This window comes from Rosa chinensis, chromosome 7 (assembly GCF_002994745.2).
Source record: "Rosa chinensis cultivar Old Blush chromosome 7, RchiOBHm-V2, whole genome shotgun sequence".
Taxonomy (NCBI): Eukaryota; Viridiplantae; Streptophyta; class Magnoliopsida; order Rosales; family Rosaceae; genus Rosa; species Rosa chinensis.
In genome coordinates this window covers 20,352,303-20,371,486 of record NC_037094.1, presented here as the reverse complement: position 1 = coordinate 20,371,486, position 19,184 = coordinate 20,352,303, and the positions used below count along the sequence as shown (strand labels likewise).

General features: G+C 40.3%; 1 protein-coding gene across 4 annotated transcripts; it reads right to left on the bottom strand.

Annotated features, from left to right (window-relative positions):
- Window positions 1–9,813: 9,813 nt before the first annotated feature.
- On the bottom strand, window positions 9,814–18,853 carry LOC112177211 (oxysterol-binding protein-related protein 2A). Of its 4 annotated transcripts, none has more exons than XM_024315476.2 (12): window positions 18,307–18,852; window positions 17,566–18,113; window positions 15,980–16,339; window positions 14,651–14,747; window positions 13,462–13,904; window positions 12,892–13,047; window positions 12,259–12,426; window positions 11,983–12,123; window positions 11,571–11,786; window positions 11,344–11,463; window positions 10,841–11,027; window positions 9,814–10,146 (listed from the first exon to the last, which is right to left on the bottom strand). In XM_024315476.2, the coding sequence occupies exons 2-11, from the start codon at window positions 17,992–17,994 to the stop codon at window positions 10,851–10,853; spliced, it is 2,307 nt and encodes a 768-aa protein (XP_024171244.1). In that variant the 5' UTR covers window positions 17,995–18,113; window positions 18,307–18,852; the 3' UTR covers window positions 9,814–10,146; window positions 10,841–10,850. The 4 variants fall into 4 exon arrangements, 3 of the variants coding, with proteins under 3 accessions (XP_024171244.1, XP_040367049.1, XP_024171246.1); XM_040511115.1 differs by having other exon boundaries at window positions 17,566–18,082; XM_024315478.2 differs by having other exon boundaries at window positions 11,344–11,457; window positions 18,307–18,851.
- Window positions 18,854–19,184: the final 331 nt, after the last annotated feature.

The window sequence follows — 19,184 nt, the reverse complement described above, 5'->3', positions numbered from 1 at the left end:
CTACAAGAAAAGGATACTGGGAGTGAATGGCTTACAAAGTCAAAAAAGATCACAGAATCTCAATTGCCTTGCTTAGTGCTTAAACTTCTTAATGTTATCATGTGACCTGCAATAAAGGAGAACCGTGAGGTTTCAAAATTTGATTTGAAGAGATCAATATCAAATTTTAAAGTCACTTTGAATGATAATCTTCAAATTAGATATGAGGTTGAGATTTGAGAAACCAAAGAAAGAAGAACTGTACTGGTCCCAAGTCTAGAAAGAAAGTCTTTATTTCATGAATATAAGGTTTCAAAATTTCATTTGAGGGGGTCAATATAGTATTTTAAAGTCACTATGAATGATAATCTTCTAAATATTAGTTTGAGAAACCAAAAACCGAAGAGCTTCAATAGTTAAACAAGAAAAAAAAAACTCTCTTTATTATGAAGGAAATCAAATAAAATAAATAGGTGGGGTTCAACGCTTTAGGAGTTTAGGGATAGAACATTTTCCATAAGGGTGTTTTTAAATGTACCCAGCAAATATCTATGTAAACCCAGCAAATCAATTTTGCATGAAAAGACAATTGCATCTTCATAAGAAATGACATTAAAAGTCATGATAAATTTAGATAATAACAAAATAAACCATAAAGTTTGAAACCCTTTTTCTTATTTGTACCCTGCAGTTCATTGTGTTCACCTTATTACATTGTTTAACCCAAATATCACTTTTCATTATAGTTGATTCATCTTAGATTTAATATACATGATATTGACAAAGTTGTCCCTCAACATGTAATTCCCGCTTCGCCTGTAGATGATATTGTAGAGTGGTTCGGGCATCACAGCAATGGTCCCTCGGTAAAACTCCCATTACCACCACATCTATACAGGAAGAGTACTAATTGGATAGGATTGGCTAAATGTGCATTCTTCTCCGTGCTCCACCATTCAACTACCAACCTTGATAATTTCAATCCTGACATTCCTCTGCACCTTACATGTTATTTGGAAACTAATACAGGCAATCTGGGCCTTTTCCATTCCTACACCCATGATTTCCAACTAATTATAAACTATTTAATTATTTGTTGGTGAATGTATGAATGATTTAAACTCTTTTAGTCATATGTATGATAATTTGCATTCATAATTCATAAAGGTACCAAAAGTAACCAGAAATATTTTCTTTCCAAGCCTATAAATTAATAACCACCAACGAAGAATTCAAATGGCTGCATGTAGAAGGATTCATATGGGTTTCCTACATACCAAGAAAGTCGTTGATTTTGGATCATCAAATGAGTGCATCGACCTACAAGCTTCGATTGGAAGTTACCGCCCAGGCTTAAGGGTGCTCAAGTGTGGGCTTCCTCTTCTATATGAACATGATGAGCAAGAATTTGAGAAGACCATTATGCATTGCAAGACCTAGTTGTCTGATCATCTAAGAAATTTACAAAGTTTGGTGTTCTTCATCTCATAACCAAGAAGTCTTTGGGTGTTTGGTATTCTTCTTCAATGTGAATGAATTTTGCTGGGTGTATGAGTTTTTTGCTGGGTATATGTGCTTTGCTGGGTATAATTAAAGAAAAGGGTATTATAGAAAAACATGCTAGGTGTAGTTAGAGATTTTATAAATTACTCGGATGCAAAACGTTTGCCGGGTGTACTTAGATATTTGCTGGGTACATTTAGAAACACCATTTCCATAACCAATAGTTGGGGTAAAATTCATGTGAAGTTTCCCTAACCATTGGAATATAATATGATTGAAGAAATAATAATAAGATATGCAAAACCAGTGGCTGGATGTCACTGTACCAAGACTGGGAATCATCCTTGTCATTTGAAGAGAATTGGACACAAGAAACCATCACTTACCCAAATGGCCAATATCACTCTCACAATAATTCAACTACTCCAATCAGATATGATTAAAGTAATCTCTTTGAATCTTGACACCATACTGCATTACCGAGTAATCTCTTTGTATTTTAGTAAATGTCATATGACATTATTATTGAATCTTAATTATATACTGCATTATTATTGTGATCAGTAAATTATATAAATTCATTAAGGACCTGCTTCATTGCCAAGTCAACATCCAATCAGTTTAGGTATGTAAATCATTCATTCTAATAAATTTCACACTCAATATTTTCAATGCAAAAACTAGAGGATTCCTGAAATTTAATTAAAATTTTAGATCAATGTTATTTTTTAATATTATAATTATCATCTTAAAATAAGGAGATTTGAACTTTAGATTTCATCCACTGAAGAAACATTCTGATAATAGACCAACAAAATCTCGATGTCAACATCGATTGATTGTTTGATAAAATGCAAACAAACACTAGGGTTATTTTACAATGCTCTAGACCAGTGGGGAGTCTTTTCAAAAAAAGAACATTGGGGAGTTGGCTCTATCCAATTAATTTATTTCAGAAAAAAGAACATTGGGGAGTTGGGTCTATCCAATTAATTTATTTTTTATTTTCTTTTGTTTAGGTGTAAGCATCAGTGGCCCGATTAAGAAAGTATCAGTGCTCCAGAGGCACTGTAGATAAGGATGGCAAAAATCCCCAGCGGGGCGGAGCTCCATTGGATACCCGCCCCTAATGGGGAGAGAATTCGGGGACAAATGGGGAATGGGGATGGGGATCCCCAATCCCCGCTATATAAGATTAGGGATGGGGCGAGGATGATACTGTGATCCCCATCCCCAAACCCGCCCCAAAAAATATACGTATATATTAGCTTATATATATTTTAATTTATTTTTTACAATATAAATCACAAATATATACATTTACTACTTTACTTTAATGGCTACACTTTTACTTTAATGGTATTTTGACTTTTGCACTCACTGAATTATGATTTATGAATTTAATCATGGTTTTGTTCAAGGAAAACCTAATTTGTGTTTAGCCCAAACTCTAGGTTACTTGACCTAGTGGTAATAGGATTTAATTAGAAGGATCTAGAATCCTATTCAATGTAGAATTACTTTCCTTGTATGATTGAGATTCTATACATTGTAATCCTCTATATAAAGAGACCTCTATTATCAATGAGAATACACAGCAAATTCCTCCCAAATTCAGTTTCTCTAAAACACGTTATCAGCACGAGCCTCTAACCCTGAAACCCTAATTTCGTAGCCCTCAAAATCCTGCAACCACCGCCCCACATATCGAAGCCCTAATCCCAAGGAGCCCAGAACCGGCCGCGGAACCACCGGAACCGGCCGTCGGAAAAATCGGACCGATCTCTGCCCCTGCCGAGTACCTGCGCGCGTCTGCCGAGTAGCTGCCGAGCCCCTGCCGAGACCTGCCGAGTACCTGCGCTCATCTGCTGAGTAGCTGCTGAGCCCCTGCCGAGACCTGCCGAGTGCATGCACGCATCTGCCGAAGCGTCTGCGAGCCCTGCCGAGACCTGTCGACAGCCCCTGCAAGCCTCCTACCAAGTGTTGTCGACATCTGCCGAAAGCCACTGCAAACACCTGCCGAGAGCTGCCGACAGCCCCTGTAAGCACCTGCCGAGACCTGTCGACATCTGTCGAAGCCCCTGCAGACCCCCCTGCGACATCTGCCGACAGCCCCTGCACAGCCCTGCACAACTTCCGCACAGCTGCTGCACAGCCTCCGCATACCCCTGCAGCGCCCCTGCACAGCCCGGCCTAGCTCCGGCCACCAATTTCCGGTGACCTCCGGTGACCTTTTTCCGGCCATCTACAGTAGCTTTTTCCGGTCAAGATTTCCGGCTATTTTTCAAGGTAAACTTTTCTAAAAGTTCCCGTTTTTGAAAGTTTTTTTTTCTTTCTTTTCTTCTTTTCTCGGGGACTTGCAACCTCCCTTCTTCTACCCCCTTTTCTTCTTCATAGGGGAGACCAAAAGCCGAACTGTGGGGGTTCGTGCTTACTCCAAGCTTAGAGCTTGTAGAGTCCTCCAAACTTAGAGTTTGTTGAGAAGAAAACGATCGACCAAATACATCGTTGTTTCGATCTAATCCAAAACCCCTCTTGGAATCGGATTTTCTTGAAAGCGACTACGCTCAGAAAATCCCTAATTTCTTGGAAGCGACTACGCTCAGAAATTTAATAGTTTTTCGTGGTAGCTTTTTCGCTCCGAAAATAACCCTAATCTTGTGTTGTTTTTCAGGATGAGTAACCTGAACAAGTTGAACTTCGTTCCACTAGAAACAACTGGCGCAGGGTACCATAGGTGGGTCCGAGATGTGCGCCAACATCTTAAGGCTGATGGACTTCTGGGAGCCATCCAAGAGCCTGGTCAGAACGTGCTCTCCATTGAGCAAGCTACTGCTTTCGAAGCAAAACAAGCTAAAGCCATAATTCTCATGACAAGGCACATGAATGACGCGCTCCAAAATGAATACCTCAATGAGGAAGACCCAAGAAAGCTATGGGTAGAACTTGAGGAGCGATTTGGCAACGTTCGTGACTCCCTGCTTCCTGATTTAGAAGTGCGATGGCATAGCCTCCGCTTTTGTGATTTCAAGTCTATGCTTGATTATAACTCGGAAGCTCTTCGTATCAAGTCTCTGATGGAGTTTTGTGGCCAAGCCATAACTGATACGATGTTGATCGAGAAGACTCTCTCTACCTTCCCCGTCTCTGCACTGATGATTTCAAAGAATTATCGGATTGATGTAAATGTAGGACATATCACAAGGTTTCATGAGCTCATTGGCGCCATGAACGTAGCTGAAAAGCACGATAATATCCTTGTGAAGAACTATAATGCTAGACCCGTGGGAACTAAGCCTATTCCGGAGTCTAACTATAGTCGCGCCCCCAATGGAGGACGCAAGGAGCGAAACCCTAAGGATAGAGACAATTCTGGACGTTCTGGTCCATATGTTCGCCCTAAAGAGGAAGGAAATGGCCAAGAGAGGCGTGCACGGAACCGTGGAGGTCAACATGTGAAGAGAGAGAGAGGCGAGGCCTCCGACCATGGTGGTAACGCCACCAAGAGGATAGGTCGTCCAAATCGCGCCCCAATGGCGCCTCGATCAAGGGAGCCTGACCATAATGATGTTTGTTTTCGATGTGGATCAACTGAACATTGGGCCAAATCATGTACCGCACCCCAGAATGTTGCAAACACATACAAGACGTATCGTGAAGCAAGGGAAGCGAATAACATGGCACAAGAAGATCAAGATGGCGATCTAGATCTAAGGGTGGAAGACTACAAGGATCAAGACCCAGAAACTGGCGATTTTGATTAAGTCTTTTTATATTCCAAGAGTTGTAGGCGATTGCCATATTACTTTTTATTGGATTAGATTTTCTTGATCATAGAAACAATGATGTATTTCGTTGGCTTATGAATAAAATTTCGAGTTCTTTTCATTATGACTCAATTTTGATTCTGAGCATATGACTTTGTGACTACGATGGCTGGGCCATCAATATAAATTCAAGGACATGGAATAGCCCAAGTTCCATTTGCCAAATGGCACCTTGATTATAGTTGTCACAGAAACTCTCTACGCTCTTAGAGCACATAGTACCCTATAAATAGCCAACGAATTCCATGCGAAAATGCATGTAGAGAACGGAAATGAGTTCCTTTGCATTACCTCTAATGATTGCGAACAAAGACGCATCTTAGAGATGCTTATGTGTCTCTCTAGTGGACTTTATGTCACTATTCGAGCTATTAAATCCAATAAAGTTATGAGAGAAGATCTCTTGGATTTAGACACATATTGGCTTTGTCACGACAGGATAGATCATCCTAGTCATGATATGATGATCCGTCTACAAAAGACTCCACATGGACATCATTTCTTTCGAGCGAAACGAAGCATGAATCACAAGTTGATTTCTAGACTAAGTGTGACCGACGCTGCTGCCTAGGGCACTGCCTCCGTCCACCACTAGCCTAGGGCTGGCGTAGTCCCTATCCATGACTCCATGGATAGCGTCCATCATGGTGATGGCGCCCCAGGTGATATTGTAATCACCAACTTGCTTCAAAATAGCGTTTCAGACGCTCAGGCCTAACCAAAATTCTCATTGGTTGCTTCTAAAGCCTCTCGCTCGTTTTACTAAAGCCTGTTCCTTAGGGAAATTAGGACTGAGATCGTCCTATGCAAAGGATATGACATTACTCATTCTGTTCTTACAAAGAATCCGTAGGGATTTTGTGGATTGATTCAACCAACTTGCGGACGTTTAAATATCTCATGATGTTGGTTGACACGCAAACACACTGGTCAAGTGTTGTGCCATTGTCCACTTGTAATGCTGCTTACGCTACACTCCTAGCTCATATCATATGACAATGGGCTCACTCCCCAGATCATCCTATTCAGTCAATTGGATTTGACTATGCTAGAGAGTTTACATCGAAAGACTTTCGATGGATATTGCAATGGGCTTGATGTTGGACATCACATTCCCATGTACACACCCAATTGGTCTCGCGGAAACGACTACGATGGTAGTCCGAACATTGGTAATGCGCACCAATCTTCTTACATCCGCTTGGGGTGATGCAATATCGCATGCAGCTATGCAAATTCGTCTATGACCTACCGCCACTCAATGTACCTATGCGTTACAGCTAGTGACTGGGTACACGTATTTTGTACTTACGCACATTTGAGTGAGCTATTTATGTGCCCATTGCGCTACCACAGCGCGCTATGATAGGTCCTTACAGACGAATGGGCAACTACGTTGGATTTGAGACTCCAACCATCGTCCGCCACTTAATGCCCTTGCTAGGTGATCTCCTTACCGCTAGATTTGTGGATGTCACTTTGATGAGACAGTCTTCCCATCGTTCGGGGGAGATAAGAACACGAATGTTCAACAGGAACGACAGAAATTGTCGTGGCCTGTCCCCACTATGTCTCATCTCGATCCCTATTAAAGTGACGAGATCACACAAATATGCTGCAAACATGCCTACAAGGAAGGACGTCCCTACGAGAGGACGTAGCGCCACCCTACACGGAGGTAGGCATGGCGCCAACGCCAAAGAGAGTGGCACTCTGGCGTTACAGGCCATGGCCCCAGCTAGGATGCTTGGGAGGTCCGTGGGTTCGAAGGATACTTCGGCACATTCCAATCCTTTAATCATCGACACTCAAAATCCGTCTCATGAGTATCTTCCAGGCTATGGTTATCGTTGGGGGACGCCTCAACGTCAGAATATATTCCTGAGAATATAGAGCTCTATGAAAATTACACTAGTGTACATGAGACGTGGGATAGAAACTCCATCATAATTGGTGATGTAATTGTGTATTTTGTTGCGCATGAGTTTGTTGAGTTAGATGATATCGAACCACGCTCCATTGATGAATGAATACCAACGTAGAGAGTTTTTGGCCTAAATGGAAAGATGCGATCTAGGTTAAGATGGATTTTCTAACAAAGAGGAAGGTTTTCGAGCTAGAGATGCTAACACCTCCTGACATAAAACCTATTGACTAATGGGTCTTCGTTAGAAAGCGTGATGAGAAAAAGAGATGGTAATCTCGCCTTATGGCGCAAGGCTTCTCACAAAACGCCCTGGAATCGACTACGATGAGACATATTCTCTCGTAATGGATGTCATTGCACTCCACTACCCTGTCAGTTTGGTAGTTTCCGAATAACTGAACATGCAGCTTACAAATGTGGTCACTACGTATCTCTATAGGGATCTAGATACGGAATATACATGAAGGTTCATGGCGAACTTCATTTACCCAAGTCAAGAGGCTCTAGACCACGGAGCACGTTTACAATAAGGTTGAAACGCTCACTAAAGTGACTACTTGATTGGGAAGGAATATGCCCACGCGTTTCTATAACAAGTTTCGGATTCTATCGCGGTTCATGTTGGACATGATCTTCATTAGAAGTCCTTAAAGAGTTAAGGGAAACCGCTGAACACTTGAAATCCGAATTTGAGATGAAGGATTTTGGGAGAACACGATTATGTCTCGGTTTGGAACTTGAGCATCGTGTCGATAGATGCTTAGGCATTTTGACAAGGTCAAGCCTTCAAGCACCCCCATGATTGTCCGTAGTCTTGATCCTGAAAATGATCCTCTTCGTCGAAAGGATGATGACGAAGATGTGCTAGAGGCAGAAGTGCCTTACCTAGTACAATAGGCGCATTATTGTACTTATGCCACTGCACAAGACCGGACATCTCATATGTTGTGAACTTGTTAGCTAGATATAGCTCTGCGCCAACGCGACGCCAATGGATTGGTGTAAAAGATATCTTTCGATACTTGAGATGTATGAATGATATAGGCTTGTTCTATCCCTATAGAGAGATGATGGATTCGGACCCATCACACACCAGAAACGCCGCCAACGCTGGCCTACGTTCTCTATCCCCATCCCAAAACGACATGTGTTTTGGAAGGTTTTGCTGATGTTGGGTATCTCTCTGACCCACACAATAGTCATTCCCAAATTGGTTAAGTGTTCACCATGGGAAAAGACCGTGATATCTTGGAGGTCTACAGAACAGACCGTAGTCGCTATATCTTCGAACAATGCAGAGATCATTGCTCTTCACGAAGTGGTTCGTGAATGTATATGGATTGGATCCATAGTTACGCATGTTCGAACAATTGTGGTCTGAAGTCTACCACAGATGAGCCTACGAGCATTTAGGATAATGCTACTTGTTTTGAACAAATGAGGCAAGGCTACATCAAAAGCGACAACACCAAGCATAATCAGCAACAACAGACACTCCTCGAGATCAAAGTGAACTAGGTTCGATCTGAGGACAGTGAGGCAGACTTGTTTACTAAGTCATTGCCCAAAACCACGTTCGAGAAACATGTGGCAAGAATTGGCTTGCGGAAATTATCTGAACTCCCATGATCGTAGTCATCAGGGGGAGGCGCAGACATCAGGGGGAGATGTCTACATGTTCATCTCGAAACGTGAAAGGTGTGTTGTGCTCTTTTTCCCCTTCGACCGAGGTTATTTTTGTCCCACTGGGTTTTTGTTACTCTGCAAGGTTTTTAACGAGGCAACGAGAGAAGCACCACGTTTGGGCAACACAAGGGGGAGTGTTCAAGGAAAACCTAATTTGTGTTTAGCCCAAACTCTAGGTTACTTGACCTAGTGGTAATAGGATTTAATTAGAAAGATCTAGAATCCTATTCAATGTAGAATTACTTTCCTTGTATGATTGAGATTTTATACATTGTAATCCTCAATATAAAGAGGCCCCTATTATCAATGAGAATACACAGCAAATTACTCCCAAATTCAGTTTCTCTAAAACAGGTTTAAATTTATTTGTTGTAGATTTTGATTTTTAAAAATGCAATATGAGAAAAAATTATTTTATTTATTAAATTCTTATTGGGGATGTGGGGCGGGTTTGGAGGCTTAGTCCCCCAATGGGAATGGGGACGGGAAATCCCCAATATATTTTTATTGGGGATTGGGGCAGGGACGGGGGTAGATAATGACCTCGGGGATGGGGATGGTATTGTGATCCCCATCCCCGACCCGCCCCATTACCATCCCTAACTGTAGAACATCCTAGTCATGTGCATTCTCTGTCAAGGAACATCTGAAGGCCAAAAGTAGGAAAATAGAGCTTCCTCATTTATCCTTAACGTTTCTCATTTCAATCTCCTTTATCCCTCTCTCTTTTATTAATTAAGCTTAAAGCAGATATATTACTAAATGACCATTTTTGTTCGTGCTAATGCCAAACGAACAAGGTTTAGAACACCAATATATACCTATTGTTGTTTTATTTCTTCTCTTTTTAAGGTATAGTGATTGCCTGATCAAAGATATTACACAACTGAATGAGGATGAAATTACATCTTTCTTTTTATTGCTAAAAACGAAAGTACAAATAAATATGAAAGTGCTGAACCAATGGCTAGCACCCAAAGAGAGGAGAGAGACTACAACATATGACAGAGATTAGACAGTTTGGATACTGACAAAAGGATAGAATTACAAGGATATATAAGACTACAATCTAACCATCATCTTACAGTTAAGAGATATATAATTCTTCGTTTGAATGCCCAGGTAGGATCAGCTCCATCACAAATACAACAGAACCGGAAACGCCAAGCTATATCTATGTGCACAGCTCTGCCTGTGACAAGTATCCTAAGGCGTTTTGTTTTCCTGCATTATCAGAGAAAATCATACAAAATGAACTCTTCACATTTTTACTGATAAAAGAAGACTTCACATTTATAGCACACAGGTACATGACAACATCAACATCAACATGAGCATATGATATGTTTGTTCTTTTCTGACTGAACTTTCTCAATGGAATAAATAATGCATGTAAACATAAATTTGGGGGGGGAAGAAACCCACTTCTCTAAGGGACTTGTTTTGAGTATACCTCAGAGAACCATTTCGGTTCTGGATTTCTTAAATTTCTTTTGGGTTGAACAGTACGAGGGGCATTACTGGTCAAACTACTGACGGCATGTGATGAGATCCGATGATTAGGAAAAAATGGTTTCAAGCTGTGAGAACTATGCCTTAGGCATGTGACATAACAGTTAAGCATACAATACAATACAATGCAATTTAAGCAGTGAATATGTGGATGATTGAGAAATAGGTACTGAACTCCAAGTCTTTGAAAGATTAAAAGAGAAAATCTTTGAGACAACATTCTGGATTTCAGGTTTTAGACACATGGAGTATCCACATCGCCTTTCAGGAGGATTTTATCCCACAGAAGCAGTCAGCAGAGATGATATCTATGAGACGCTATAAATCTAATGACATATTGGAGAAATTTGTGCATGTTGCAAAGTTGAGAATGTATCAACACAGTTTTTCAGGAAATAGAACGCACCTGAATGCAATTATGACCCTTCTAATGTATCAAGGCCTTCATCAAATTCACCAAAAATGTTTGGGCACTCATCCCATTTACCCTGTTTCCGTGATTCCCAATAGCCCCCAACATAGCGGAAAGGTCCATCTTCACCATCTCTCTCAAACCATTTGGGTTTCCACCCATTTTCTTGTAATTTCCTCGACTGTGCAATAAGAGTTCAAAGGATCACCACCAACATTAGTACTATATAATGATATATGTCAACTGATCATAAGCCATCTCCTTAATACTGGTATTTCATGCAACATATGATACACTGAAAGTACTTATTAAACATTTTTCTATCCAAAATCAATGGATGCATCGATTAATTTGCTGATGGAAAAAAAAAAAACACACATTGTACCTCCCACGCCAAATAAAATAAATAAACAAGTGAAGAATCGGCCTATGAAGCTCGCATTTAGGTTGGTGTGTGTGTGTGTGTGTCCCAGAGATATCAAAGATGCCATACGTACCATTCTTTGCCTTCTTTCCAACCGCTGCTTCTCCGCATTCGCCTTTTCATATTCTCCATTCTCCAGGTGCCGCTGGTCTGGCCTGAGTCTGGAATCCGTGGGTGGGAGCTTCTCCTTAATCCGTGATCAAATACCCAGGATCAGACAAAGCTATAAGAAACAATTAGAGATGCATAAGAGGAAAATGAAAATGCATAGGAAAAATTGATGTACTACATCATGTCTACCTGCAGTCCAGGTGTTAGCTCGTTCAGTGTGATAGCGAACGATGTTAAGTTGTACCGTGTGATATTAGGGGGTTTACTTCCTTTCCACAATAAGGAAGCATCTGAAGGATTTGGCTTTCCACCCACATCACCATTAACATAATACATGCTGTCATCCCACTTCCCAAATAGTGTAGCAACCTTTTTCCCCACAACATCTTCAACAAAACCATGGACCTATGTGGATAATATATACGTGCAATTAATCCAATAATTATCATGAAGAATGGCGCACAATATAGACCAACAGATGTGTGAGTTTCTCAGAGTCATCAGACGAATAAAGCAGTGAGCATGTGTCAACATTTTCTATGCCTTGGCATAGAAACAACAGATGTCAGAACAGGTTCATAAATAAAATTTAACCACTAACCTGGTGAGGATTTCGGTCAAGAATGGATTGCTCTTTGAACTTCAGTTTGCATGAATACTCACGATTACCCCGTATGTGCATTGTACCATGGTGGTCACAATAAAGTTTACCGAGAATGAGATTATATATATTTGTTGTGACCTATCAAATGGCATGAAAATATTTAGCATGACTGGAACATATATAAAGAAAATAAATAAACAAATAAAAAAGATAAATCAAAAATTCGAATGAGGAGTCAGTATAAAGGGAAACAGAATCACACAGTAATCCCACCTTGCTCCACTGGAAAATTTCGCCATCATCAAACTCCACGCTTAGAACTCCAACAGGGTCAAGCTGAATTGATCGCCCCCAAAATTTTGACCGGAGATTGCTGTCAGCCCAGAACTTCCACCCTCTACCTTCACAGTGGCAAGCAATGAGTGTTGGGTGGTGACTGACCTGTTAAAAGTAAAAGTTCATTGAATATTTTGTATTGAGTAGGATAATCTTTGGAATCACACATATTTATATAAACCCACTGTAAGAGAAAGAAGTATAGTTGTAGGATCCTGTCTTTGCTTGCAAATATCAAGTTCTCAAACAATACTTTCACAATGTTGAGTACTTACTCCTTAAATATTCTGAGAATTACTTAATAAAATTCAAAGTTCTTTCAATAAGTTTCTGTCCAAAGTTGCATACTCATTTGACCAAAAGCTTGAATTTCTTTTCTCTGATAATTAAGAAGGCAGTATAGTTGGCCCTCTCAACAAGAGTGGTGTTGTTCTTTAAGCTGTTCAAAATTTGATGCATATACCAACCAGTTGTCAATCATCATACCTTATTGTACTTAAGTTCCCATTGTTCATTTGTTTTAGTTGTTTTGATTTTTTATACTATATTCTTTGATCTTCAAATGCTTACCTTTTCAGAGAAGAAGCGAATTCCTTTATCTGGATAGTCGGCTTCATAAGTTTCACCTAACAAAGGATTGAATGGCTTACAGTGCCGCCCTTCCGATGATGCATAACCAGAAACCGCAAATGCAGCAACATTTAGAATCCTTTGGAGACTATTCCCCTAATATTTCAAGAGACCAAAGAGGAACATGTCAGCTTCAAAATATAATTAGTCTTAGATGCATTCAAGATATTCTGCTGCACTTCCTATTCCAGTCAAAGTCGAGCTTAATTTCAATATAAAACACAAGACACAGCAAAGCTATTAACAGTTATTCCTCCTGTGATTGACCCATTACAACTAATCATCAAGACTTTAATTTAATAATAATAACAACAACAACAATAATAATAATAATAATAGATAATAAAACCCTAAATGTAGTCATTAAAAGATGATACTATGTAGGACTAAAACCAAAAGGTGGAGGCGGTTGAGGAACTGCTTGCATAGCCATCATTACCAAAATATCACACAGTAAAATTACATTGGCATGGCGATGTAATATAAATTAAGAAGACTCTCTGGTCTTACCATTTTTCCATACTCATATGCCCGATCCAAAAGATACGAGTACTCCATGTCCTCACAACACTTCTGAAGAGATGATATTGGCTCATTAAAATACACAGGGAGACAAACTCGAGTGAGATCCTTTCCCACATTGTCTTTAATCATGGACCAAAGGCTGACTCCTTTCTCCTTCTCAACTGGAACAGGAAGCTCTTTTCTCCTTTCAATGTGTGGATATCTAACATCACTAATTTCCTTTTCTGTGTGCATCTCCTCAACATTACTAAATTGACTTCGAGGTTTGTTGATCTTATTTGTGTTATTTACAACTTGCACAGACCCGCAACTTATGTTCGGTTCAGTAAAATACTCTTTTGTGTCAAAAAATGACAATTCATCTTCATCTGACACTTCCTCAAGCTCCTGTTTCTCAATATCGTCAGATGATTCAGTTGTGCTGCATTCTAAAAACCGAAACAGATGTCAGTATTCAAGCAGACATGGAAAAGGAGCAAAAATACAAACCACTAAAAATTCTCTTGGATAGCGTGACTTTGAACCACTAAGCTTTGAGATACAAAATGAGAATAAAAGCTGATGAATTCCTATGATCATATAAGTCCTAATTAATATACCAGCCATCTTTCAATTAGATTGAAAACACTAAAAGGGAATTTAAAAACCACAAACACAAAGCAAACTATTCGTCTAGGTCAAAGTTAAATCTATTGATTCAAATAAAGGAACTTACTGCTCTTACATGCATCAACAATGTCATGACCAGTATATATTACATCTTGCATGTCAAGTTTTTATTATAAACAGCTGGGGGCTGTAATAAGGATTGAGCACCACTTTTAGAAATTAAGATGAGTATTGCGTGTGTGCATGTAGAATAATGAGTTAATGACACAATGTAAAGCGTCGACTCAATTGTCATGTTGAAGAGAGGTCCACAACTTTTATTAAGGATGGGTCTTCAGTGGATTGGCTCTGTGCTATCAAACTCTAACACTCAACAAAATAGCCAACTAAAGTCTTCTTCTACATGTTCCATTCACAGAATTATTTCATGTTTTTTTTATCCAAATCAATTTTATACCCTACAATAACACTGTTTTTTGCGCATTATACAAGCAAAGTATATTTGGTTTAATGAAGAAGGAAAGAGCTTATTAGAAAGTGGACAGAGAAAACATAAATTGTGTACCACTATATTTTCCCTGCCGCAAACTGGAAAACTCATGCTTCGTCAATTGGTATTCACCATCGTGAATTCCAGAGGCTTCAGCTTCAAAGTTAGCTGCCTGCATAAGCAGAAGTCACATGCTTAGCTATAACACAAAGCAATCAAAACTATAAAATGAAGATTGCAGTCACAAAGTAATGTACAAAATTATAACAAACCATTGTAATGCTTTCGTAAATATGGAATAAGCCTTCCAAAGACAGAATGTAGAAGGTATACCTCAAAACAAAGTCACTTCCAATGACACTAGCAAAAATCCATTCTAACACTGTTGGTTGACCACAGGAACCAAGGCAATGAATATTCCTAAGATCTATCTTTTAGTGGAAGTTACAGACACTGGGAACCCATTAACCTCTAGAGTGATACTAGTGGTTTGATTTTTGAAGGAAAGATTAGATGAACTTAGTTTGCTTCCATCTTTATGATTGTGGGAAGTAAAAATCATTGTCCACTTGGAAAGCATGACAAGACAAGCTTGCTATGAAAACTTCAATCCTTTTAAGTTCTCAGATCAATCTGTGTATAGTATATACAGATGTTTAATACATATATGTAACATTTTATACATATAGTAATGTCCTCTCATCCAATTTCTATTTAAGAGTACAGATTCTGACAGGATTGGAGTTCATTCTATCTGGCAATTTCCTTTACGTATATATATGCATAGAAATTAATAGGAAGAAGTTAGTGATATGCACTCCAAGTATATATAGTTCTCAATTTAGAAAGCACTTTGTCTCTGATCTACCAAGAAGATGCTTCCTTTGATTGGTGGATCCACAAAGTGGGATCCACTTCAACCAACATGAGGACAACTAACGCTAGCTTTCCTCCTACCAAGAATTAAGCAAATGGAAATTCTCAATTATCTGGGCTATTATAAACAAACAACAGCACAGAAAAATGAGTGAATTCAATAGATTCATCCATTCTATGAGATATTAGGAATGACAGCAGCAATGACCATAAATAGTAAAGTCAAGTATGATGGTATAGTAATTTGACATAGACATAACATTAGGCAGGCATAAAACGTGACGATTAAATTTGCAAAGCCAAACAAGAAGATATTAGAAGTTGGAGCTGTGTGTAAAGACATGATGGTTTATCAGTCGGCACTCAGCAAGAAACATGACCCTACATAAATAGATATCTCATAAGGAATCTCTCTGGTATACAAATCAAGTAGCCCTCACTAAATTGTAATTGTGTTTGAGTTATTTGCCGTGACAAAGACAATCCCTTAACTTTAAGAAAGTGTACAAAAGGTTGAGAACTAGTTACCTCCAACTGTCTTAACGTGTCGAACAAATTGGACCGTTCTTCGCACAGAACCTTGAGCTGTCCTTGTAATTGAGAGAATTCAGAGAGCATTATCTGCTCACAATCCTTTACAGTGTTCTCACTGGTTCCCTCTTCAAGTAGGCGGCTCTTTAGTCTCTCAGTAGATACAGATAAATCCGTTTGTACAAGGGAGAGATTATCATTCAACGATCTCAGTGGAAATAGACTCCGGGTTGATGCCAAAGCTTGCAACCAAGCCGCCCGGTCTCTCTTTGAATTAGTCCTTAAATGAAGAGTCTTTGTAGCAGTAAATATGTAAAACTTCCGATCATCCGACTTGCTTTCTCTGAAGGATGAAATCTGCTACACACAAATTCAAAGAAAAACATATCTTCAGATCATAAAAAAAAAAAAAAGGACATCATAATGTTCCAAAATGATAATCAATATCATGATGGCATTACATTCAAAAAACAACATTCCCTCATTACATGGCGAAAAAACAAAATTCAACAAAGCGGAAACCGGAAACGCAAATCAGAAGGTACAGTAGCTAACAAAATTAGAGGATACCCAGAAGAGAATTTCAAAACTTGAACTCAGCTCATCCACCTCCAAGCCACTAGAGAAAAACCCGAATGAGAAAAAACAATCTTTTAAGCTCTTAATGGCACCCCACGATGTCCAAAGCCGAAACTCCACCCAGACTCCTCAGCATGGACTTTCTCATCCACTAACATCAAAACCCAGACTTTGAAAACAACTAAGAATATTCTCAGAATTAAAATAAATAAATAAAAAACAAATTCTTATCCTCGTTTTCTAAACAGTGCTTAGCTTAAAAACTCAAATCTTGAAACGGTAAAACCGCACCGCCACCTAATGGGTCTCAAAGCTCCCAACTTTGCTTATTTATGTCACTGAAAAAAATCAAACCCATTGCTCAAACGTCAAGTAAAGCCATAAAATAAAGCTTTGAAAGCAACCCCTAACTTGTTACCGAGTCCCACGAGGACTCAAACCCAAATAAACGCACCCCAAAACCCATCAGAAACTCTAGAATCCCCCTGCTGGAAATGTTGGTGCCCTCCCCAGCCCCACCGTACGATCCCTCGTGACGCCTTGGAACCTTGTTTTCTCCTCAGAAAGAAAAAAGAAAACGATTTGAGAGGAGGAGGAGGAGGTTTGAATCCGACGAATAAAACACAGGAACGCGATGGGACCATAGGATAATAACCTAGGCCTACAGCGTATTGTATCACTCCCTTATCCACCTGCTGATGTGACCCACTTCACACTAACAGCCAGTTAAACTGTAAAATTTACAGACTTGAAAGACGTAATTGGAGAATGGAACTTCCCAAAACCCAGAAACCAGAACAATGCCAAGAAACCAGCGGTTCATGACCGATTCCGGGAGATTAAAAAAAAAAAAAAAAAAAAAAGGTAACAAAAGGTCAAAACTTTGAATCCAAAAGCGGCAAAAAGTTTAGATACTTTAATTCCCAGGAGATTGGTTACACACTGTGTTACTACTGTGGGTACGCGTCGCAGAGGATAAAGAGTTTTCTCAGGGCAAGCCGTACCTTGAGGTGGACGATTCCAACGGTTTTCTGGTGCTTCCGTCGCCCGATACTCCCGCTGTCAATCCTCGAAAGCCGGTGCGTGGTCCGAGTCGAGATCTCGCCGATGACGCGAACGTCGTCGTTTGGGTTCAGGAGGTTGAGATTCTCCGGCAGCCGAATCTTGGCGTAGGAGAGGACGCCGTTTCGCAGCAGGAACCACCTGGATCTCCATCCCTTGCCGTAATTGGTCCACTTGTGGAGCACTCCGGCCACGGTGGCCTCAGATCCCGTCTGCCGTCCTGCATTGCCGGCAGATCCGAGCGAAGACGCCGCCAGACTCGCCGGCAAGCTCCGCGTCCTCGACAGCGACGACGCCTCCGGCGACTGGTCGCCGATGCCGGCGCTCTCCAGCGTTATACAGCAGAGCGGGTGCATCTCCTTTACTCGCATTTTTTTCGGAACGCCTGAGACCAATTCGAACCGGAGCAACGATTGGACCGATCAAGTTTTTTAATTTCGCATTCTGGGTTTGGTTGAGCTGAACAAGTCAAGAAGAAGAAGAGGAGTAACTGCAACAGAACAGAAGAAGAAGAAGAAGAAGGAGAAGGAGCAGATAATAAATGCTAATGTCAAGCATCAATCGCTATCGAAAATAAATGCAATGAAAATGAAAATGCAGCTGGCATGCACAAATCGCCGGTCGCCAAAATCTAGGCTCTCTGAAACTGGGAGTGAAAGAAAGAGAAGGTGTAGATGAATTACCTGTGAGGAGCTCTGAAACTGAGACAGGAGAAAGAGAGAGGGAGTTGGGTTAGAGAGAAAGCAGAGGAGGATTATTATAATGAGGAGCAAAGGAGGAGGAGCTACTTCTTCTTCTTCTTGGGGTTAAATTTCAAATCTTGTTTTTTGCTTGGATTGATGGCAAAGTATATTTATTTATTTGTAGAAATAATTGGAGTTGTCTACATTTGGGTGTAGGTTTAGAGCAGTGGGTGTGAGAGTGAGAGTTTGAGAGGGTAGGGGTGGCAGAACGGTAATTAAGTCTGCATTGAAAATGGAAACAGATTTCCAAGCTGGGACTGCAGAGGGACTTCGTCTTCCTCCTCTGTCCCTCTCTGCTGGTTCGAAATATATAGGGAAGAGAGAGGAGTAATTCTCGCGAGATGGGGGAGGGGAAGTTATCGGTAAAATATCGGGAGAGTACGTACGTCACGTTACCAAGTTTAGTTGGGACGGTGGAGGATGAGCTAGGGAGGGTGGCACGAGGAGGAGGAAGAAGGGAAATTGATGAGAGAAGTCGGGAGGAGAAATGCAGAAGAGGCCAGAGGGGTGATATTAATACCATTCAATGCAGTAAATAATCACGACGACTGTAAATAATCATTTCTATCTGCTAATAGTTAATACACCTCCATAGAAACAAAAATAAAAATGACAACCTCATTTTGCACTGTTGCAAAAGACGATTTCAACCCTCACGGCAACCGCATCTGACGGCCTCCGGCCACCGGCCGTCGATCCGAACCGCCTAGGCGAAAAGAAGCTACGATTTTCAATCAGGCACAGGCTTTTAAACCATTTTGTACTAATAGTATGAACCGATGTTTGTTCTTGGACTCACACTTCAAAATGTGTCTTAC